Source organism: Ptychodera flava, chromosome 11 (assembly GCF_041260155.1).
Source record: "Ptychodera flava strain L36383 chromosome 11, AS_Pfla_20210202, whole genome shotgun sequence".
NCBI classification, from domain to species: Eukaryota; Metazoa; Hemichordata; class Enteropneusta; family Ptychoderidae; genus Ptychodera; species Ptychodera flava.
In genome coordinates, this window is record NC_091938.1 from 36,131,651 (window position 1) to 36,155,912 (window position 24,262).

General features: G+C 38.2%; 1 protein-coding gene and 2 long non-coding RNA genes across 6 annotated transcripts in view; 2 read left to right on the forward strand and 1 right to left on the reverse strand.

The window, feature by feature from the left end:
- Positions 1-24,262, reverse strand: part of LOC139144180 (uncharacterized) — a 104,901-nt gene that overhangs the window by 2,256 nt on the left and 78,383 nt on the right. The gene's annotated exons all lie outside the window — the stretch shown is intronic.
- LOC139143138 (uncharacterized) lies at positions 23-6,402 on the forward strand. The gene is made up of 6 exons (XR_011554543.1): positions 23-219; positions 1,077-1,121; positions 1,394-1,523; positions 3,197-3,282; positions 5,418-5,500; positions 5,855-6,402. It is a non-coding gene; the product is annotated as an uncharacterized lncRNA (long non-coding RNA).
- On the forward strand, positions 14,732-17,860 carry LOC139144179 (uncharacterized). The gene is made up of 6 exons (XM_070714833.1): positions 14,732-14,838; positions 15,994-16,221; positions 16,348-16,386; positions 16,537-16,683; positions 17,096-17,185; positions 17,399-17,860. The coding sequence occupies exons 2-6, from the start codon at positions 15,999-16,001 to the stop codon at positions 17,557-17,559; spliced, it is 660 nt and encodes a 219-aa protein (XP_070570934.1). The 5' UTR covers positions 14,732-14,838; positions 15,994-15,998; the 3' UTR covers positions 17,560-17,860.

Here is a 24,262-nt window from a genome sequence, read left to right on the forward strand (position 1 = left end):
ATATGCTCATTTCTCAGCCACGAAATCCCCGTTCTTGAGTAGCATCATTGGCTGCCCCTTGACCTGCTTTAGAGAACTGTATACGTTCTGTGTGACCAAGGAGAAGAAATAGCCCAGATGAACGATACCAGTGTGTACAGTGTAGTGATGTCTGCCCTGGACCGAACGAAAATCCAGACACGTCACAAGTTTCGGACACCTGTGCAACATTTTGTCGTGGTAAGTGTTATATGCATCAAGATGATAGGGGATGTAGCGGACCACTATCGAAGTAAATAGCCAGATTAAGAAGCGTTATGGTAGCAGCCTATTCAGTAATCAGTAATTGCATCGACGACCCAGGTATGAATCGAGGGTTTCAGAATCGATATCAAATTTCACGTGCTAACGGCTGCATAGTAGAGTGGACGTTGACGACATGTAGGCGTCGCTAGCATACACTAGATTTGACGAGATCAATATTTTGAAAATGGACTATAAATGTAAGAAGATTACTATTTTAAAATAAATATTTTTGAGTTCGTACTTCAATACGTGTGTTGATCTGAACTTAACAATAAAATTTACAGGTTTGTGTTTTGGGATCTGATATCATCATCATACATAGCATTTTTTATTGTAATTTAGTTGGATGAATGATTAGAGATATAAACATACCTACATGTAGAAGTCACGGCACAACTTTCACAAATAGTCTAACTGACAGTAAGGCGTTACTGACAACGCAACATTATTATTATTATTATTATTATTATTATTATTATTATTTATTTATTTATAGAGGGTAATCTGAGTTACAAATGAATTGTAATTTACATCAGAGCCCTCGTCAAGAAAGCAACAAATTAATACAAAGTAAATAATTATATCAACAGAAAAAAGAAAAAATACAACGAAAACATCTAATCCAGTGATGAACCCTTATTAATGAATTGTAGAAAAAGAAAATTGCGCAATTGATATTTGAACTGCGATAGTCTTTCATTAAGAGGTGTATAGATTTTCCCACAGACCATATTCTCTGAGGTCTATGCTCAAACTAAGATTGTAATCTACGCATTTTTTTTGTTCCTTAGAATACCTTCAAAAGCCGATATTGGACTCCAGAGAAGTACATTTAGGTGAGTATGGCACTAAAAGGAGCAAAGAAATGTGCATGCTTCACCAAGTTTTGGTGATTTTGTTTAACCCTTTCACCACGGTGGCTTGGCCCAAATGTTCTCAATGGTTAGTGTGGACCTGTTTACAGGCAACGGGGTGAAGAAGTTAATACTTAATCACAATGTCGTTACATCGTTTGATTTGCAGAAACTTTCCGCCTCCGGAATTTAATGATGGCCTTTCCACAGCATAATCATTGACATGTACGTTAATGTTTTCGTTTCGATTCCAGGTATCCTTGGACCGCATCGGGACGGGCAATTATTGGCTTATACGGCGTTCTGATAGCTGTCTGTATTGTCGTTATCATGACACTAGTATTTAAGAAAAGTGCGCCCCCGGTCGAAGGCAGGATGTCTCTGGTAAAATACATATTACTTGTAGTATGATTGTTATAGTTATCTATCTTGAACTTTGTATCGACCCATGCCCTTTATTTTCCGAAGGGATGTGACATCCTATCGTTCAGGGTTTGAGCCATCAGAGTAGAGATGTAACCGAGATTTTCTGGTGCACTAGCTCATCGGGACGTAACTCTCATTGAAGAGGAGGGTGTTACAGATGTAAAAGTGATTACAATATTATCTAAGGGACTGGTCAGTTTCTTCGGCCTGGGGGGCCGGTGGATTCATGGGGGGGGTCACCCTGTTTTTGACTTTGGTGATAGGGGGGGTCACCATGTTTTTGAAATGCCCAATAGGGGGGTCAGTGTGTTTTTGAATTTCGACACAGGCTCATCATTGCCTAAAATGCATCGTGTCAGCCACAAATTTCATCCAGTTGCATTTTTCGGCGCGCCGTAACTTTAATAATCAGACATATTTTTCAGCACGCCCAACTTTAACATATCAGGCATACATATATCAGAGATATATGTATGTTAAATATTTTTCAGCGTGCTCTTCGAGCGCATTACTTTAATATATCAGACATTTTTCAGCACACCCTTCCTGTGCATTACTTTAATATACAAGACATATATATCAGAGATATCAGGATGTTCAATATTTTTCTCCGCGCCCTTCGGGCGCCATACTTTAACCCTTTCACCACCATGGTTTGTCCCAAATCCATTGTTTTCTATGGTTAAGTTGGACCTGTATACAGGGAACTGGGGGTGAAAGGGTTAATATATCAGAGATATATGCCAGAGATATCTTGATGTTTGCTAAGTGAAAGTGTACTATTATGAAATCTGCACTTCATATGAAAAGCATGACAAATTCCTGATACTTTTCTGTTCTCTCTATGAGAATTCAGTATGAGAAAGCAACATGCACAAATATCAATGTTACAAAAAAAGGTCATCTCAGACTCTGCACACATCAGATTTGGCTAAAATGCCTCTCTATGGCTCCTCAGGAGATTTAATTGGATAGCTGGCAAGTCTTAACATCCATCAAAATTTTTGATTTACTGCTTTTTCCTGTTTGATATTAATATAATTAATGATTGACATCCATTTCTGTACAACAGTTCAGGACATCTGGTTAAGCATAGAAAGTGTGAATACATTCACAGCTCATTCAAAATGTACTGTATTCAAACTTTAAGATTGACACTTTGAAATTCCTATCTTACAACTGACATGCCAACAATTTCATTAAAACACTTTATTTATATATATATATATATATATATATATATATATATATATATATATATATATATATATATATATATATATATATATATATATATATATATATATATATATATATATATATATATATATATTACAGTATTATATTATTATATATTATTATATATCACAGTTGTCGCGTGCAGGGGGGTCACCCTGTTTTCAAAATTTGGAATAGGGGGGTCACCCTGTTTTCAAAATTTGGAATAAGGGGGTCAGCCACTTTTTGACGTCAGCAAAAAATAATACACCGCCCCCCCCCCCCCCAGACCGACGAAACTGACCAGTCCCTAACTCTCCCTGTACGTGGACGCAGACAAGCAAATGCCACAAAATGTGAGAACAAACGTTATTTCCTATAGTCAAACTAATGGCTTCGTTTTTCTATTGCAGATACAAGTAATGTACAGCCACCCAACCAAATGCAACGACACAAACTACGAATATTACAAGTGTGCATGTGACTCAGGCAAATAGTGGTGAGTAGCACTCTTCATCATTACAATAGTAACGCCAATAGTCCATCTTGCGGTGCTGATACTACACGACACAAAGTGGAGTCGCAGGGCGATTTTAGAAACAAGCACACTTTAAAAAAAGTAAAACGTGTCTTATTTTATCGAGTTTATAATTGTTTTAATTGTTGAAGCGTTATTTTTCTATTTTCTTGGTGAGTAGCCGTATTAAGTGGGTTTAGTTGCATTTATCGATAAGTGACGAAGCATAGCGGAGACTCCACTAAAATGCAAACTGCATGCAAATCACAGCAATGTGAGAGTCACTGACTTAATCCTTTTCGTCATTAAGATAGAACACGCATCGAGGATGATAGATATTCGAACTCTCAAACTTTTAAAATATGTTTTGGTCAACCACTTGTGAGAATTTATCTTGAAGCTCTTGGCATAAAGAGAGTTTTCACCTTCTAGGGAGCCGCATTACTTACGGTCTCGGGGTCGAGGAATGTTAAGGGGGGGTCACTCCAAAAATTGAAAACTTCAAGGGGGATTGCTCAAAATTGGAGAGGAAGAAGGGGGTTACTCAATTTTTGGTGCAAAATAATTGAAACACCTCTCAGATTGCACCATTGCACCCATCAATTTCTCAAAATTTTCGATGCGAGAGGGGGACACCCCCTCTCGTGCTCTCCCCCTTGGGTGTTCTAACAGTTTTATGTAAAAGACAAATTGAAAATACCTCTCAGATTGCACCAGACTGCACCATTGCACACTCAATTACTCAAATTTTTCACGGATCTTGGACAAAACTGAACTGTTGTGAATTCATCATTTATTATCAGAGAAACATACATTTCATTGACTTCAGGCTTTTGATTGGAAGCTAGCTCGCAGCTGGAGAATGACACAAGGTCACAGATTTTCCATTTCTGCATATTCGTTGGTCTTCACTCTGGCAAACTGAGAACAGTTTTTTACAAAATGTATTTTCATTGTTTGGTTGTTGAATATTGTGACTCAAACACTGATCATGCAAAAAATGTCATAAAAATATAAGTGTTCAATGTCATTTTCAAATAATTTTATCGAGTGCAAAATAAATTGAAACACCTCTTAGATTGCACCATTACACACATCAATTTCTCAATATTTTCTATGGGAGAGTGGGGACACCCCACTCTCGTTCTCCCCCTTGTCTTGTGGTGTTCTAACAGTTTTACTTGTAAATAAGAAAATTTTAACACCTCGTAGATTGCACCAGACTGCACTATTGCACACATCAATTTCTCAAAATTTCCCACACAAGATAGGGTACATCCCCCTCTGACACTTTCCCCCTCAGCCTCTCGCGTATTCTCCCCATGCACTTTTGAATTCTGCCCAGTCAGATATCCTAGTGAAAACCCTCTCATGATAGCCATCCAAATTAAACAATATTACATGGTTTGATACTGGTTATAGCGTGAGCTTTTATATCTGTATTTTGTTGTCACTTTGAATTTCATTTTGTTGGTTTCACCTTTTTCAACCGTCATGAGATAACTGACGATAATATAGCAGGGTACATCAGGTTTTGAAAAATTTTTACTATTGCAGCAGTATTTCGTAAATTTTACAAATACATATATTGGTATTTATATCTTCTAAGGGGGGAGGTTCAGTCAAAATTTCTGAGTTAGAGAGGGGGTTACTCAAATTCATCATTGTTGGCAAGGGGGGTACTCTAAATTTCGGAGTTTCGGATCAAATTCCTCTGATCCCCCCCCCCCAGGCCGTAAATAATGACGGTTCCCAAGTATTTTGAAAATCGAAAATTTTGCTTTCTTAATAGAGTTAACACAGGGATGACGGCCATTTTTATTTTCAAAAATCTATACATGTTGGTAATTTATTTCACTAGTACTGAGCTTTGTACGGTGACCCCTAACTTTTATTCTTGATTGGATAAGAAAATGGTTCTTTTGCCTCTATGATTGTGAGAAGTGGGTATTGTTGCCGCATGACGTTGGCGCTATTAATCAGTTATATGATTGTTTTCAATAAAGTGTGCTGTAAAGAATGAATGTATAGAAACTGAAATTTGAACGGATTTCTATGATGCAAATCGCTATGGTGTCAGTAACAATATCATAACACATGGTACTATTGTCTTTCAGTCACAAACAACCCTTCTCCACACGTAGTCGGAACCCTTCCGAATCTGAGACTTTACTTGCACATGCTGAGGAGGAACAAACAGGTAACATTTCAAACAGAATCCGACAGATTTAATGAATTAATCAACTTCGGAAATTTCCAATTGGAAATGACACTTGAGTTACAAGTTACGGAAACAAGCGACTGGCTACTGCAAAGTGAAATACATGTGATTCCAAATCATGGGCTTTTGTGAGAGACATCAGTCTATAGGGTTCGATTAAATCGTCATTCGCATTCTTGTATCGATTTTCTTCATCATATGTATACACAGGACTTCCAGTTATCACACAATGCCTTCTTAGATGTCGTTTCAGAACAAACATATCATACAAATAAGGACGCGTACATTACATATAGATGATGAAATAATTTCCTCTTTTCTCTATAAATACAGCACACGAACACACCGAGAGTATGCCACCACTCTCTAGCTCTCACAGCACAACATATGGAGTGCCGGAGGCTGCAGAAGACAAGTCCAGTGATTCACAGATTACTTCAGAGTAACTGACCTACAGCTGCCCCTACAGCTGTCATTGTATTATCAGTGACACCTTGCCGTTTATAAAAAAAAGTCCTTCCAAAATAATTGAAGGGATTACGTTTACACAAAAGGCCTTTTTCTATTTATAACTTTGAGCTATATATAGATTCCCGTTATGACAGCCGCTAATACCCATGTCTCTTTCTACGGTACGTGTCTCTGATAGATATGGAAATCTAATTCTCATATTCAGTGAAATCTTGTCTGAAACGTAAAAAGCCTGATTCCGCACAAGTGGTCCTTACCATGCATTTTGTTCTCTTTATTATATCTTGCGATGTGTAGTTTCATAACGTTCCTATTACTTTCCCTGTAAAGTTTCTGACAGCGTAGGTTTGAACACTGTGTCGTATTTTCTGAAGAATAGACATGAACTCCATTCAGTTGTGTAATTTCATAAAATATGTATTTAGCGTGGTTAGAAAGTCTTATTTCAGTCTTCCTATTGTCTTGACTTAGTCTTATTTCAGTATCCACCTATTCTGCGTTTAGTTTTTCCATAAACACAGAACAGTAACAGTCGACTGTAGTCCGGACTCTCATAGTCAAACTTTTGACTAGATAATCATGACTGTCATGCTCAAACGTTAGACAGTAGAAACGGGACTAGTGTCTATGTTTAATCGTACTCACTGGCTGCTTGGTTCCAGTTCCAAAGCTGTGAATCCATACAATTTCATACTCTTTCCTCGTTTAAGAAAGAGATTGCAACAGTCTCAAGCTGACATATCGATATTCGTGCAAGTCTGTTTCCAATGGATGAGTGAAGCGTCTGAATATTAGCACATGACCACAATGACCACACTCTCCTTTCATATTTTTGAGAAACGCATTGATTTATAAGATCACTTTCTAAGTTCGATAATATTACATGTAAACCTCAAAATTTACTGAATTTCATTTCTGTTTCATATTTCACAATTTAAATATGCCAAGTAATATTATAGGTGTTTTTACAAACATTTGTTTTCGATACTAGCTAGGACTGCAGGAAAATGGTGCCGGTGTTTTCTCTAGATGTTCACTGAAAAGGGCAATTTCTGCCCCATTCATCAAAATAAGGGGCAGACTTGACATTTTAGGACATTTTAGGGGGCGAAACAACAGCAAATTCAAAGGTCATTGCACTATGCGCTTGGGTCACCATCATATGTGCGTATTTGCTTCCTGTGTTAACGTTCTGTGCGCGATTTTCGCGCTGTCATTAACTTTTAAAGGGCAGACAATGGCTGGAAAAATAGTCTGTGTGAAAGTGCAAGATATGTGAAACGTAAAGACAGGAGGTCATAGGAACTGGGTCTGTGAGAATCTCTTGTTTACAAACAATGTATTCCATGCAGGATATTTGGATGCATCACATCAACATAGCTGCAACATTTAAATTTTACGATACAAAATATGACAAATATTTTCTAACTTTGATCAATGACCGACCTATCTAGGTTGTATGGGTCCCATACAAATATTGAGTGGAGTTCCAACGACCCCTGCCATTTAACATTGCTGCCGATTGTCCGATATTTGTATCCGGGCAACATTTTATGAAGACCACTGAAACATCTATTCTCTTGACTTCTATATTTTGCAAGATGAGTTCAGGCTGACTTTTAAATAAATTTAACAAAATAAAATATTGTCATCATTTTGTTATCTCGAATTGAAGTCATCTTATGCATGTCAGTTTGAATGGAATCAAACCAATTATTTAAGATAAAATTATTTTGACCGAAAATGAGCATATTGGCTCCAACTATTGATTTAAGCAAAGCCTTGAATAAAGGGGTGATGCTCTGTTACTTTAAAGGTTCAATTTCTGTTATCCTCCATTTGTTAAAGTGATTCAAAAGCGACTGTCTAACAGAACTTGAAGGCACAGAGTAATCCTTGGACCTTGATGGTGCCTCATCCTCCTGGTGTGAAGTACCTTCAGCAGTGCCAAAAGAAAATTTCACCAGTTTCAAGAAAGCCGGTCGAAGTCACGCCAGGCATTTATAGACCTAATTTGAAAATATAGACCAAAAAAGTCTCACAGAATTGACAGAAGACATTTTGACTTAAATGGAATAATTATGGTCCTGAAGAATCTGAATCAGAACACTTAGGAATGTTATGTAGGTCATTCCCCCACACTCATCATGACTTGAGTTCAATTAGTCTAGAACATTCTCAAGGTCACTGCCCTTGATGACCTCACAACCTTGAATTCAATTAGTCATGTTTGGAATGTTCTGGAAAGTTGATTAGTTGTGTAAGGGAGATAATTTTAGAACAGTAATTAGCATGTCAATAAAAGTTCTAGATTGTTCTTATATGCCTTTATAAAAGGGACGTGCTCAGCTTCCAGTCGGACTTTTGGATCGTGTCTCTTGTGTGTTACTATAAACTCCAGCAGTAGTCATTCTCAAGACTTTTCAAGACCTTCACTGTCAACGCTGGATTTATACTGTGGACTTTGTGCAGCTTGCAAGCCTGCAAGGACTGTTCATTCATTCAACTGACTGTTACAACTCTGAGACTGGAGCTTTGCCGTCCCAGCTGAGATAAGTAGTCTGTACACTTTTAAAGCTTGTACTCTATCCCTGACTTAGCAATTAGTTTTTTTTCGTAATAAATTTTGTTTAAACGTTAACTGCTGAGTTCACCCTTTTGTTCGTTTTCTCTGCACGTAACAAATTGGGGGCTCGTCCGGGAGACGAATATTTTGAGCCGTTTGACAACATTTTGACAGCCTTTTCAAAACTACTGTATACTGTGAACTCAGCGAAATTCAATCATGGCGGAATTCAAGCCAGACGAATTATGGATGACCTTGATCAGGACACATTTAATTCCCTCAGAAAAGACAACCTCATAGCACTGGCAAATTTCCTTAAAGTAGATGTCAAAAGATCTATGCGCAAGCGAGAAATTCAGTTCAAGATTGCAAAACATTTAGTTAATTCTGGCCATTTTGAGGAGTCTGCCTTAAAAGATTATGAGCCTGAGTCTTCCTTCGAACTCAAAAAATTAGAATTAGAAATACAGGCAGATTTGGAGCTTAAGAAATTGGAATTAGAAAAGGAAAAATTGCAAATGGAAGAAAGGGAAAGGCAGGAAAAATTACAAATGAAAGACAAAGAATTACAAATGAAAGACAAAGAATTACAAATGGAAGAAAGACAGAGAGAAAAGGAGAGAGAATTGGAAGAACATCGACTACAGTTAGAAATGAGACGTTTAGAGCTTGGACAATCAGGAAAATTCTTCCCTTCAGACAAGTTTGACATCACTAAGCATTTCAGGTTAGTTCCCCCTTTCCAAGAAAAGGATGTTGATAAAATTTCCTTCATTTTGAGAAAATTGCTCAGAGTCTGAATTGGCCTAAGGAGTCCTGGTCTATGCTTTTGCAGAGTGCTTTGGTGGGTAAAGCCAGAGAAATTTACATTCAGTTGTCAGTAGAGCAGGCTTCAAATTATGATTCTGTGAAGGAATTAATTCTCAAGGCTATGAGTTGGTGCCTGAAGCTTACCGTCAGAAATTTAGGGATTGTGAGAAGGTGAAGGATCAAACTTATGTTGAATTTGCTCGAACAAAAGAACAACTGTTTGATCGTTGGTGTTCTTCTGAAAAGGTCAGTCAGAATTATGACAAATTACGACAGCTTGTTTTGATTGAGGAATTTAAAAGGTGCATCCGGAGTGACATCAAAACATTTATCAATGAACAAAAGGCAGATACATTGGAGGTTGCTGCACGTTTGGCCGATGATTATTCATTGACCCACAAATCTTCATTTCTCAGCAAACCATCCCAGTCCTTTTCATACAGAAACAATGCAGGTAAATTTAACTCCTCCTTTTCATCCAAGAATTTTTCAAAGGAGAGTAGGAAATCAAATGACAACAGTTCACAGAGTTCAAGTAACACTCCCACATCATCAAATCCCAAGTCTCAATCTCCTTCTGACAAACAGTTGGTACACTTTCTTGTAATTATTGTAAGAAAGACGGCCATTTAATGTCAGATTGTTTCAAATTGAAAAGAAAACGTGAAGGTCAAAGTGGTCAAAGTGGATCTAAGCCCACCGGCTTTATTTCTTCATCAACTCAATTAGAGTCTAATAATGTGTGCAACACATTTTCTGAGGTTAAACCCCTCTCATCCCCAATTAATGAGGTCAAGGTCAATTCTTCTCAAGATAGCATTATGGGTATTTTCGAGCCATTTATTCATAATGGTTTTATATCACTTTCTAGTGATTTTCTTCCGCTACCCCTGTCAAAATTTTAAGAGATACCGGGGCTTCCAGTCTCTTTTGTTGGCAGATACCCTGCCGTTTTCTGAAAAGTCATTTTCAGGTTCTAAAGTTCTTATTAAGGGGGTAGATTGTAATGACTACATTCCTGTTCCTCTCCATAAGTCTATTTGTCTTCGGACTTTGTTTCTGGACCTGTGGCTTTAGGTATTAGGCCTTTTTTGCCTTTTGAAGGGATTCACCTTCTTCTTGGAAACGACCTTGCTGGGGACAAGGTCATTACTAATCCACTTGTGACTGATAATCCTAGTTAGATCAGGATCCAGAGCCAATTGAACAAGAGATACCCGATTTATTTCCTTCATGTGCATTACTCGAGCCATGTCAAAGAAAACTTCCGAGAATCAAAATACTCTCAAAAATAATGTCACAGATGTTGACTTAAATGACACCTTTCTCAGTCAGGTGTTTGACACGGATCATTCCGTTATCCCTCGTGGATTTGAAACTTCCAGTAAAACTTCTGCTGACCAAAGTCAGACATTTTCTAGATCAAATCTCATTGCAGAACAACACAAAGACCCAGATATTTTGTCTTTGTTTGACAGGGTAGATGATGAAGGTAAAACTTCAGATAGCTCTGTTTCCTATTATACAAAATCTGGTATTCTCATGCGTAAATGGAGACCTCCAGATGTCTTGGTTGATGACGATTGGGCTATAAAACATCAAATTGTGGTTCCAAAGCCCTACCATGCTGAAATATTGCGCCTGGCCCATGAAACGCCCTGGGCTGGTCACTTAGGAGTAAGGAAAACTTATCATAAAATTCTCAGTCACTTTTATTGGCCTAATCTCAGGCAGGATGTAGCACATTTCTGTAAAACTTGTCACACATGTCAAATGGTAGGAAAGCCGAATCAGACCATTCCAAAGGCCCCTTTACAGCCAATTCCTGCATTTCAAGAACCATTTAGTAGGATACTAATAGACTGTGTTGGGCCCCTACCAAAAACAAGATCAGGAAATGAGTACATGCTGACAATTATGTGTACATCAACTCGGTTCCCAGAAGCCATACCACTGAGAAATATAAAGACAAAGACTATAGTGAAAGCTTTAGTCAAATTTTTCACTTTATTTGGCCTCCCTAAATGTGTCCAGTCCGATCAAGGCTCCAACTTTATGTCTGGTATTTTTCAACAAGTAATGGATCAGCTAGGCATTAAACAGTATAGGTCATCCGCCTATCATCCAGAAAGTCAGGGTGCTCTTGAGCGATTTCATCAAACTTTGAAAAACATGATTAGGACCTACTGTTTTGACACAGAGAAGCAGTGGGATGAAGGAATTCATTTTCTGCTCTTTGCTGTTAGAGAGTCAATTCAAGAGTCTCTTGTTTTAGCCCATTTGAGCTTGTATTTGGACATACAGTCCGTGGCCCACTTAAGCTCGTTAAAGAGAAATTCCTATCAGACGATGATGATTGTCTGAATATTTTGCAATATGTGTCAGATTTTCGTACAAAACTCTCTAAAGCATGTGAATTAGCCAGAGAAAATCTTGAGTCATCTCAGCAGTCAATGAAAACCAAATACGATAAAAACACCTCAAAACGGAAGTTTGAACCAGGTCAAAAAGTTCTTGTTCTACTTCCAATTCCTGGCAAACCACTCCATGCTCGTTACTTTGGGCCATATCTAATCGATAAGAAATTGAGTGATTTAAATTACATCATAATAACACCTGACAGGCGAAAACAAAAAGCAGCTATGTCACATAAATATGCTTAAGCCATATTTGGATAGGGATAATCCTACTATAACTCAGCCTGTCAGTACCGTCAGTTCTGGCCATTATGAAGATAGTGATACTGAAACTGACTTGAGTGAAAATACTCTAAACTCAAAGCTGGGCTCGGTCAAGCTTCAGAACTCAGAAATCCTGGAGAAGCTGGAGTCTACAAAGTTGGCACACCTCCAGCCAGAACAACAACAACAGGTGAAAGAACTGCTCCACGATATAAACACCTGTTTCAAGATGTTCCAACGAGGACAAACGTCATCTATCACGACGTTGATGTGGGGACAGTAAGCCTGTAAAACAACATCCATACAGACTGAATCCAACAAAAGCGAAATATCTCCAGGAAGAAGTCAAATACCTGCTGGACAATGACTTTATTGAACCCAGTAAAAGTAACTGGAGTTCGCCGTGCATACTTGTTCCCAAATCAGACCACAGTTATCGTATGTGCACGGACTTTAGGAAGGTCAACACTTTAACAAAGACAGACACTTTCCCAATCCCGAGGATTGATGACTGCATCGACCGAGTGGGAAAAGCCAAGTATGTGACGAAATTTGACCTACTGAAGGGATTTTGGCAAGTCCCTCTGACGGATCGTGCTCGTGAAATATCCGCCTTTGTTACACCAGACGGATTGTTCCAGTACAAGGTGATGCCATTCGGAATGAAGAACTCTCCGGCAACGTTCCAACGGATGATCAACGACGTCATATCCGGGCTAGACGGGTGTGCAGCTTACGTTGACGACGTCGTCCTGTATAGTGACACCTGGGAGGAACACATCAAGCTCATGCGGAAGTTCTTTGAGAGACTGAGCAAAGCAATGTTGACTGTCAACCTTGCCAATCTGAGTTTGGTTGGGCAAGGGTAACTTACCTCGGACATACTGTAGGACAGGGTGAGGTAAAACCTGTTGATGCCAAAATCAGTGCCATTCAAGTTTTCCCATACCAAACTGCAAACGACAACTGATGCGCTTTCTCGGTATGGCTGGTTACTACAGAAAATTCTGTCCAAATTTCTCCACAATTACTGAGCCTTTGACTAACTTACTTAAAAGAAAGTAAAGTTTGTTTGGTCAGAGCAATGCCAACAGGCATTGATACACTTAAAGCCATACTGCAAAGTGCTCCAGTGTTGCCTCAGTGTTGTCCTGCACCCAGATTTCACTTTGCCATTCAAATTAGCTGTGGATGCTAGTGATACGGCTGCTGGTGCTGTTTTATTGCAAGAGGATAGTCATGGTGTAGATCATCCTGTTTGCTATTTTTCACGCAAATTTAACAAATCCCAGAGAAACTACTCTACAATTGAAAAAGAGTGTTTATCTTGATATTAGCTTTACAGCATTTTGAAGTTTATGTTACTTCTTCAAATCAGCCAATAGTGGTTTATATTGATCACAACCCTCTTGTTTTTCTGCAGAAATTAAAGGCAAAAATCAGAGATTGCTAAGATGGAGTTTAATGTTACAGGAGTTTAATCTTGACATTAGACATATCAAAGGCAGAGACAATTTAATTGCAGACTGTCTCTCTCGTATTTAGAGTTTATTGTGTTCACTTTCAAGAAATTTTATTGTTGTTCACTTAAGAAAATTTCTTTAGAGTAAAACAAAATTTGAGTACTTAAATCCTTTTCAAGATTACATTTGTAAAAGAAAGATTTTCTTTGAAAAATTTTCTTTTTTTGAAGAGGGGGTGTGTTATGTAGGTCATTTCCCCCACACTCATCATGACCTGAGTTCAATTAGTCTAGAACATTCTCAAGGTCACTGCCCTTGATGACCTCACACCTTGAATTCAATTAGTCATGTTTGGAATGTTCTGGAAAGTTGATTAGTTGTGTAAGGGAGATAATTTTAGAACAGTAATTAGCATGTCAATAAAAGTTCTAGATTGTTCTTATATGCCTTTATAAAAGGGACGTGCTCAGCTTCCAGTCAGACTTTTGGGATCGTGTCTCTTGTGTGTACTAAACTCCAGCAGTAGTCATTCTCAAGACTTTTCAAGACCTTCACTGTCAACGCTGGATTTATACTGTGGACTTTGTGCAGCTTCAAGCCTGCAAGGACTGTTCATTCATCCAACTGACTGTTACAACTCTGAGACTGGAGCTTTGCCGTCCCAGCTGAGATAAGTAGTCTGTACACTTTAAAGCTTGTACTCTATCCCTGACTTGCAATTAGTTTTTTTTCGTAATAAATTTTTTTTAAACGTTAACTGCTGAGTTCACCCTTTTGTTCGTTTTCTCTGCCCACGTAACAGGAACCTTCACATCCATTTGAAAGCTACCAGCAGGTACACGGTTTAAAAACGTTTTAGAATAACTCGAAACGATCTCGAAAGTTTACGCATGCGTATTCATGCTGATTTGAGCACACTGAGGCAAGGCATCCCTCCGAATAAATTGACAATTGATCGATGCAATCGACCTTGCAACGTTGTTTGGAGAAATCTCACATGCCAACAAAGGTAACAAAATGATCATATCGTGGAAGACAGACGCCGATTGACGTCACGGATTCAATAAGTTCAACGTGATTGTTGGTGGGACTAAAAAGCGGAGCATCAATTAGCCGGTAAAATGTGATCGCGGGTTTTGGCGGTAATAATATGCAAAACATATTTGTCTTCATGGACGGTATTCAGGGAAATCCCCAAGGTCAAAGGGCAAACCTTACTCCAGATATTTGTGAATCGGCTGATGTAAAAGTTGCAGTTTGCACTCAAAGGCGAGACAAGGTTTTAAAGAAAGTCGAAGCCCGTAATTTCAGTCCTCTTACAGACAGGTGAGTTGTGTGTCAGTAGGTAATGTGCTTTAGTACAAAATCGATGACGTGATTCCGTGCAGACAGCCGAGAGTACAGACATGCCATATCAGACCAGTTGCCTACCACGTGATCCGTGGGGTGGCATATAGGTATTGTATGGACACCTGAAAGAATGTTTCAAATGATATATCATATAAGCTTATTTGGCCCTTCAATGAAAAGTCCCTCTAATTCTATGATATAACGTTGAAAGCAATGATCTTGACAATAGGGCGTTTAGTAGACTATGTAAGAAACAAAATTTGACGATGCAGTGTACTAAGTGAGTGATAAACGTAAGCTCTTTTACCATCATTTTAGTACATTTATAGACTTTAATCAATATTTTCTACAGTTCCATTATCTGTAAAGTGCAATTTCTTTTTTTTGTCTCTCATTACTGTTGACACTTCGAAAGAAATTTCTTCTTTTCTAAGTTAAAAAATCAATTCTATTGAAAAAACAAAAGAACAAGACGAACAAAAACAAAACAGTTTGCAGAAAAAATCGAGTCATGTGCGACTTGTCAATATAGCCAGAATGCATGTTCTGTGGAGTCAAATTTTATTTTTCACAACTGATTTTTTAGTTCCAAGTAGAATTTACTTGGCAATAATGACATTGCATACCTTGTACAAAACTTTGTGTTGGAAAGGATTATAATACTTAGTATTTCAACATATTGGCTTACATTTACAATGACTGAAAAAAAAGGGAAATATCACTTTTTTCCGAACAAGGTCACTGCCATTGTTCCTGTAAAGGAATGGATAAATCAGAGGCAAACACCTGGTACCCTCAGTAACTTCTTACTTTAATTTTGATGTGTCAGTTAGTGAAAGTCACTTCATGTGGTACAAGTTGCTTGATAATTTCTGGCAAAATCGAGTCCAGAAGAGTCGTTAAAATCAATGCTTTCCCTAACGTATAGAAGAAAGAAACACAGTATCGGTAAATTTTACTGACTGCGCATGCTGGCATACACTTGTGTTTATGTCTTCGTATTTTCTATCTATCCTTTTGGACAACTGTCATTGTAATGAATTAAAAATATGTATTGGTGAGAGTATCGGTACGAATAAGACCTTTTGTGAAGTTTGAGTCGTTTTCATACGGTTATCTTCTTCTCGGCAGGGAGAATGGAAAGATTTATCGGAATACTCGTGCTCCTCTCGACGTCTGACTTTGTCCAGGGCCAGTGTGAATTTGACTGTTACACGTATAAGAACTATTGCATGGACCAAGGCAAAGATATATCTGAAGATGTGCGGTATGAGTGTGCACCTTGTAGTGACATATGCCATGCTTCGGACGATGATTCCAACGAGAAACCATCATCCGAATGTGTCGATTACTGTTCTCGTAAGTCTCTGGTCTTATATATGTCCTTTTATCAGAAAAAAATGAATTAATGTAACCGTGTAGTTTAGCAAATTTAGCAAATATTCGATAAATTAATATATCTATCTTTTTTATCACTTTCCTCAGATTATCTCTGGTACAGAAGTTTTGAGAAACAGAACAACGGTGAGACATATAATCTAATCTGTGAATCAAATTGTTATACAAATTGTCTGACATAATCTCTCCGACTTTCTAAAACTACTTATTTCAGCCGATGCAAATTTTGTCCATATTAACTATAAACTGTTTACAGTGCCCTGTTTTTTTTCACAGGTTTTCTTGGCAAAACGCTGTACGGTGATATTTCCCTCGTCGCTATCATATGCATCACATTCAGTGCTGTCTGTGTGATGGTCGTTCTGCGTATAATAGAGAAGTGTAAACTAAAGAAAAAGTACAAGCATTACACAAATGTTACAGGTATGATATCAAGTCATACAAGGATATACATTTTCCGCTCGAAGGTCGTGAAACTGCCGCTTTTGATAATTTTATTTGCAAAGTCTTGCTCTACCCACCAAATTGTTTATTAAATACCATTTAGCTTGTCAGCATAATACACATACATGTAAAATGCACTTACATTGTTTAAATTTGAATTGTAGTCCGGACAAAACTTCACTTACATGAAATTTGGACACTCGTATATTTGCATTTTGTATCATTGAGTGAAAGATGAATGAAGATTTGCCATTTTAAAGTGGAAACTGATTGAAGAGGTTACACTCGTAAACGCTACTTTGTTAGTTGACATTCTTGAACTTTGAGAAGGCATTTGACCTCGTTTACATTTGTCTACATTAATTTTATTCTCACTTTATTCGTCGTTCAGAATTACATAGGAAAGAAGCTGATATCCCCAACAGTGTGTCGATATCTACAGTTACACAAGTACAAAATCATCAATTTGAAAGTAACAACGGTTAGTACATTCAGTATTCAGAAAATTGTCTTTCGTAACAAGTATCCCCGTACATCATCTAGCAGTAATTTTGGAATGAATTGCGATTTGAAAGAAGAATCCCCGTTTCCCGATTTTACATAGCAATGAAATGCTATCGTGTAGAATGCGGATAGGTTTAGGAAGTTTAATCACCATTGCCAGTTCATCCGACAACAAAACTTTCATTTGCAGATCAACCAGCGAACGGGCGTGCACACGGACACCAGCATGGCGGCAGACTCGACAGTGAGACAAACATGACGTTAAACAGTGCTGGAAATGGGCATGCTGTCCTACACGCAATTCCGTCTGACGGAGATAGTGATAATTCGACTCAAGTCTTGAAGTCCTAAGACTGAAAATGATACTTGTCATGGCTATGACTGTTCTATTGATGTATCATAGACTATGATTTTAGTCAAAATTACCGTATACATTGAACGATTTCACGCAAATTTCCTTTTTTTACTCTGAACTATTGCTGAACGCGTCGAGAACGTAATTGGTTGGTTTTGTCGTATTCAGTATACATTAAGCTCAGCGCTTTCAGTACATGGCGTAATTTACTTTACCGTGAAATATATGGATTCCGTTCTTGTAGAAATAAACAAATTATTTTAATGACATTTGTGGTTTCAATATCTCTATACGTAATCACTGCCACAGAGTAATATCAGACAGAGTGGCAACAGCTATTGTTTAAGGCGTGAAGCGGTTACGTAAGCAATCCATGTTTGCCTCGCCTCACGAAGCTCTTGGCTCTCTTTTCCGAAGAGTGCCGACCATGCACCCTTCGGTAATTTTCGGATTTTCACCAATTGTTAAGCGAAAGTATGTTCGACAAAGCTTGTGTTGTTGTTGTCGTGTGGTGCTGATCGGAATTGATGTGCTGGCGAAAACGAGAGTGTTTTGAGCTTCAGGAAAGTGGGTTTTACCGTTTTAAAAATTCCTCTCATATTTTTATGAATATATAATGAGTGTGTTTGAACCAAATTTGAAAGTCTTTTATCGATACTGTCTGGTTTTACTCAATGGTTTACGGTCAGTCATACCGTCTTTTACACGTGCGCCAAGAATGACATGTTTATGAAACTGCTGGCGTGTTATGTTTTGATTGGCGTGAGGCAGTGTTTCTGGCCTGAGAGCTCACAAAGTAACTATGGTTGCTACGCGACTGGCAGTACGATGCCATCTCGTCGTATGTTTCGCATAATCTCGTGTAATTATCAACCACAAACCAAGCCTCCAAAAAGTTTAACACCTTTTAAGCTCATTTTAATATGAAAAGCCAATAGTCTACCGAGACGACCATGGAACAAAAGGCATGCAAGTGTTGCCACTCTGTTTATGTTACTCTGTGTCACTGCTAAATACAACGGTAACTACAAATCTAACAGTCACATTTTATCCAAGCTGGAAACCATGGAGACAGATAAAGAAGGGTTAAAGAAATCTGAACACAAACTTACCCTGGATTTGTAGAAAGTCCACTACACTCAGAGGTGGACATGTAAATGTGCAGTATGAACAATGTGGTGTGAAGATGAGAGTGTGTACTTTTACGATGGGCGCGCACAGCATGACGGAAAGATTTCAAAGCCATTTTACTGAAAAAGGTTACCAGCTACCTAAGAAGACAAGATGAGGTAACATGACTCCAAATAAAAACCAAACATTATGTTAAACCAGTAATCACAAATGCAAGGTCAGATCTGAACTCTTATTTGCCGTTTTTGATTTAAAGAAGACAATAATTGTCACAATATAATGAACGAGTGTTTTCCTTCATCGTGGATTTCTTTGCTAGGTGAACGGCTGACGTAGGGTGAGAGTTCGAATCCGATCGAGTAATTGGTGATGAATGCTTTGCCCTTGGGAAAGAGGTAGTTCTTTAAGTAGACAGAATTGTTCCTGAGGCTCTGAAGTCCAGTTTACATATTACGTTTTAATCACTTTGACAGTTTGTGCGTTTTTTAAAGTAATGTTTGTACATTTGTGCTTCATTCAACTTTAGCTTTGCGACGAAGTCACGGTCAAACTCAAGGCTTGCAATGACTTCATTCGCTTGGTTATTGAACTACGTCTTTGTAAAAATTGTTACAGGGAAGTAGTCGAATGATTCTCATCGCCGCCTTTCCAAAGTGAGTCAAAAGAGTAATGGGTTTATAATAGAGTAGGTATGGTTACTAGAGGCACATTTTAGTACGCAGAGTTAATCACCTACTCGATGAATACGCAGTTTGGTAAATATTTCAGCACATATGTTATGTGTTTTTATATCAATGATGTATTATATCTAACGCAAAATATGATATCTTGGACGGAGGAAAGAATAAAGATAAGAATTGACAAACCATTTCAGATTCATGGTTATGGCGCGTTATACCTAATGCACGATATATGGGATTTTTTTCATTAGCACTACAGTTGCTACAGCAAAGTTAAGCAAGCAATTCTATTTTTAGGCTACATTTTGGAGAACAGTGACTGTTAAACCTTGGATAATAGACTTGCATTTCAGTGGGAAATAATACGAGGCGCAACAGCTACTCCAATTGAACGATAGGAAAAGAAATACACAGCTCCTTTAAACATTGTCATTACGCCAATTGACTGATCACCTCTGAAGAGCCCCCTTAAGGTTAAATACTGTGACACACTCTTTACAATATGCATTATAATAGCTTGTTGACATGTATTATGATACCATACAATGATTTCAATACGTGTTAGATTATGTGTGTGCGCTTTGACATAAATCTTCCATAAGCGTTGGCAGTCTGCTACCGTACAGCCAGACCTGCCACCCAATTTTATAATTTATCACCGTGACACCACAAAAGATGGGGGCCATGCCTTCTTAAGTCGCCGATAAAACAGCGCTAATATGATTCTGGTGTGGGTTTTTGAGCCGCAAAGTCGCCTGAAGTAAGAGATGAGGGGACAAAAGCGATAGAAAAGTAATTCTGTCATCTCAATTTAAATGCATAAACCAAAGCATGGATGGGAGATTAATGAGTTATTTGGTCAGGAGATAATCTCTCGATATTTGTGACCCGTAACAATAACGAAATGAGATATAGTGGCAAACGATAAGTATAGGCTGTTTCTTATAACTACATAACAGTGATAGGAAAGTTGCAGTTTAGTCTTACGTTTATCACAATATTTAACATATATCACATAACATTTAACATACATCTTTCCAATAAAAATTAGTTTTGGCTGGCCTGTGAGACAGATAAACCGTACGCACAAACTCAAAAGAGTACCGGCTCATAGTTGATATGGTGTCGTCACCGCCAGGCTGGTATTTTAAATGCTTCATTGTACCCCAGTCATGTCCTCAGACCGTGGATAGCGTGGATCATAAAGATCCAATATTCATATGAAGGCTATATGTGTAGGTACTACTTTACAAGAGTATTTACCGTCAAAAGCACAAGAGGCAGTACTGATATCGCAGTGCACCTGCATGGCTTCTATTCTTTCTCTGGATGAAATACAAACAGTGATTAAAAACGTTTCACTTGCTTAATCCATTATATTGTCCATCAACATCGTTCGATTTGCAAAGTATCTTGGTTATGTTTTGTAAATTTTGTGAGCATTACAGCGACTGCTACTACCAAAGCATTGTTTATATCTGCTCATATGCCATTTCTCCTTCACTGAGACAACAGCCATCACAATGTTCACCAAAGCTCTCTTAAATACACTTACACAACAACCCGTTCTTTTCGATTTTAAAAACTTTGCCTATTCATATCAAACATGACTTACACCAGCAATAGCGTACTATACTGTTTAAGGTAGAATGCGCCTCGGGGACAGATATTTTGACTCCCAAACTTTTCCCATTCTTTTCTGATCTACGACTTGTGGGGGCTCATTTTAAAACCCTTGAATAAATGAACATTTTCACCATCTTAGTTTTTTGAAAATCGAAAACTTCATTTTCTCCATAGAGTTAACACAGGGATGTGGCCATTTTGAATTTCAAATATTTCAAATATTGCGTAATTTGTTTCGCTAGTACCAAAACTTGTTCGGTGACCATCGATTTCTATTCTTGATTTTGAAAGAGAATTGTTGAAAGATTCCCTGAGGAAAGTTTGAACAAAATGTTAAATCTTTCATCCTTAAGAGTGCAATACTACTATAGTGTTTGTAAATGCCAACACAATATGCTGTAGACTTGTATCGAAATCTACTTTCGAATAAACTGGATGCAGAGAAGCCATGGACGGCCCGGGACAATTTCCATCACGCTGAGGTTGCGTAATGAGCACGTGACTCTGATAAAGATTTTGCTGATTAAGTAGGTCACATATATTATGTGTAATACGCATGGCATGTAACCAATGTCGCTAATTTTAAACTTCAAAACATGCCCAAATAAGGCCATACACTCGATGCTGACAACTTATCCATGATGGGATGTTTTGATGTCCGTTAATATATTTTAATAAAGCGGACAGCATGACTCTCTTCTGTATATTGTGCCATATTACACTGAATATATGTTTTGTTTGCTGAGATTTCGCCGCGTGTAATCTTGTATTTGTGTTACTCTTAGCGATGCTATTTATAGTACAGCAAGTAGTGTGGCACAAGTGTTGATTGGCGAGAGCATTATATTAAAGTACGGCTTTTTAATAACATTCCGCCCTCTCCCTCACCTCGGCTGACTTTCTCTGCTAGCACTTAATATTCCTTTACAAGTTGAAAATACGTTAGCCATGTACAACCATAGTAACTGTTACATAATTATTCCGTATTTATAGGAGAGGCTAACAGCGTGCTAATTCCGCTCTCATAAAAATCCGGAAACTTAAGCCGATACTGAACTTTTTATGCCAGCCTGCAACTTTCGTTATTCGCGTTATATTTTAACGAAATATTTTTAATCGAACCGCAATAACTGAAAAGTGGCCTTGTGGTGACTCGACTTATAGCACGGAATAACCTGTATAGGGATGAACTCGATGGGGAAATTTCCATCACGAAGAGCTTGCGCAATGGAAATGTGAATCTCTTGTAAACGTTTACTTGTTGTGCAGTAGTAGTAGTAATGAATGCCCAAACAAGGAAATTCTAGTCGTCGAGTCTGATAAGGCTACATGTTTACTGTGCACGGGGATTTTCAAATATATTCTGATTCATACTAAATATCCTTAATGTGCACAGAGTAGAGCAGAGGCTCTGAGAATGTGGATTACCTTTTTTGTTTCACACACCAACGAAGAAGAGCAAATCATGAATGTTACACCCATGATTAAACAACTATCTTTAATGTATCATTGCTTAATTTTTTGGAAGGACTGAGTAAAAAAGGTCACAATTATATAGGGCTTCATCATCGTTTCATTTTATTGCTCTATGCCTGTTGCACTCGTTCAACTTCACAACATGTGAAGCCGAATATGCCGTCTATCCAAATAGTCGCTGTTATTCTACAAACAATGTCTCCTAATACAGCTTTGCACTGGTGGGTTCAAGGTTAAACGTGTACATACTTGTACATGGTCACGTGATGACATTTCTCATACATGAGAGGGGCAACATTAAGATAGGCAAGTCGAGGGAGGTTACGTTAAGAAAAGTAGGGCCAAGCATAATTAACTCTGCACTCAGCCACGAAAATGCTTGTGATGTATTCATGCAGAACTTTCAAACGGGGTGTAAATCTCTAAACCCAGAAAAGGTTGTTTCCTTTACAGCCAGACAATAAGTGTCCGCGAAGTTTTAATCTTATCCTCTTCAAACAATTACGTACGTAGTAGTCGGGATATCTGTTTGACTTCCACGGCTATTGGAAGTTGAAGGTCATTTAATTGACATTTTTCTAGCATGGAGGTAGGAACAACTAACTTTATGTGCAGATGTTGTCAGAATAAAAGTTCCACTTGAGTCAAATTAAATGCTTCAAAGTTTTTCAGGAAGTACTAACATTCATGAAATATATACAACAAGAGTATCAATGGGCTGTCAGCGGAGATAATAAAGTGTTAAATATAGTAGTACGGCCAAAGTGCATGCTATCATGTATAGTTCAGTACGACTCGGTAGACACGGCATCTGTCAATAATCAAAGTGAATAAATCTTGCATGCAAGGTCTTTGTAAAACTGTTGAAAACAGTTATAATCATAACCCGCTATGTGACATCAGCCATCCTAGGTGACTCCTTGCGGTTGTGCTGGGATAACATTTTTACAAAATGCCACAATTTATGCGAACATGGAAGCCTTCAGAGAAAACGTTCCACAACTCTAAAAATTGCCTTCGACTGATCTACAGATGTTTATGCGTGAGAGAGAGAGAGAGACAGAGAGAGATAGAGACAGAGAGACAGAGACAGAAACAGAAACAGGGACAGACAGATACTAACGTACTCTCTCGTCTGACATGCCCTTCAAGGAGCGACTTTTGGGCATACAATGTATTTGTATGACAGTCAAATCATGCGATTTAATGCATTCTAAAAAAGGTTGAGTCTTGGTAAGACTAGCGCTGTAGGCTAGTCCTTGACGCTCATTGATTTAAATGAATTTTGGCCAATTGACTGAATTAACTAACACAGTACCCTATAAGCGAAGCTTGTCTCCCTCATGACAAACTTCATAAACGAATACCATACAAATTTTGGTAGGCTGTGCCTTTTGAGAATGGTTACAATGTCGGCTTAAGGGTTTTTTGTCGTGGCCTAAGTGTTGGCCGCGATTCTGTAGTCCTTACGTCGAGAAAAAGTTGAATGGATTATTTAAGTGTACAAATAAAGCCACTTTGCCACTACGATCTGGTATTTAAAGCTTTCTTGTGATAGTGGGGATGTCTTGAATAGGAAGTGTGCATTGGTGAAAGAACCAGACTACCCGAAACAAGCCGGGGTTTTCATCAATCATGACACTGTTAGTACACGTATTAGGACCTGAAAACAAGCTTAAGAGGAGGATGTTATGCAGGGAGGGCCACTATGAATCAAATATTGGTTTATGGAATGTCATTTATGCACCAATAAAGAGAATACGACATTGCTTTGTCGGGATGGCTT

Coding starts and splice junctions, on each gene's coding strand:
- LOC139144179 (XM_070714833.1), top strand. CDS start 15,999: ATGGAAAGATTTATCGGAATACTCGTGCTCCTCTCGACGTCTGACTTT. Junction 16,387..16,536: donor TTTTGAGAAACAGAACAACG/GTGAGACATATA, acceptor TTTTTTTCACAG/GTTTTCTTGGCAAAACGCTG. Junction 17,186..17,398: donor TCAATTTGAAAGTAACAACG/GTTAGTACATTC, acceptor TTTCATTTGCAG/ATCAACCAGCGAACGGGCGT.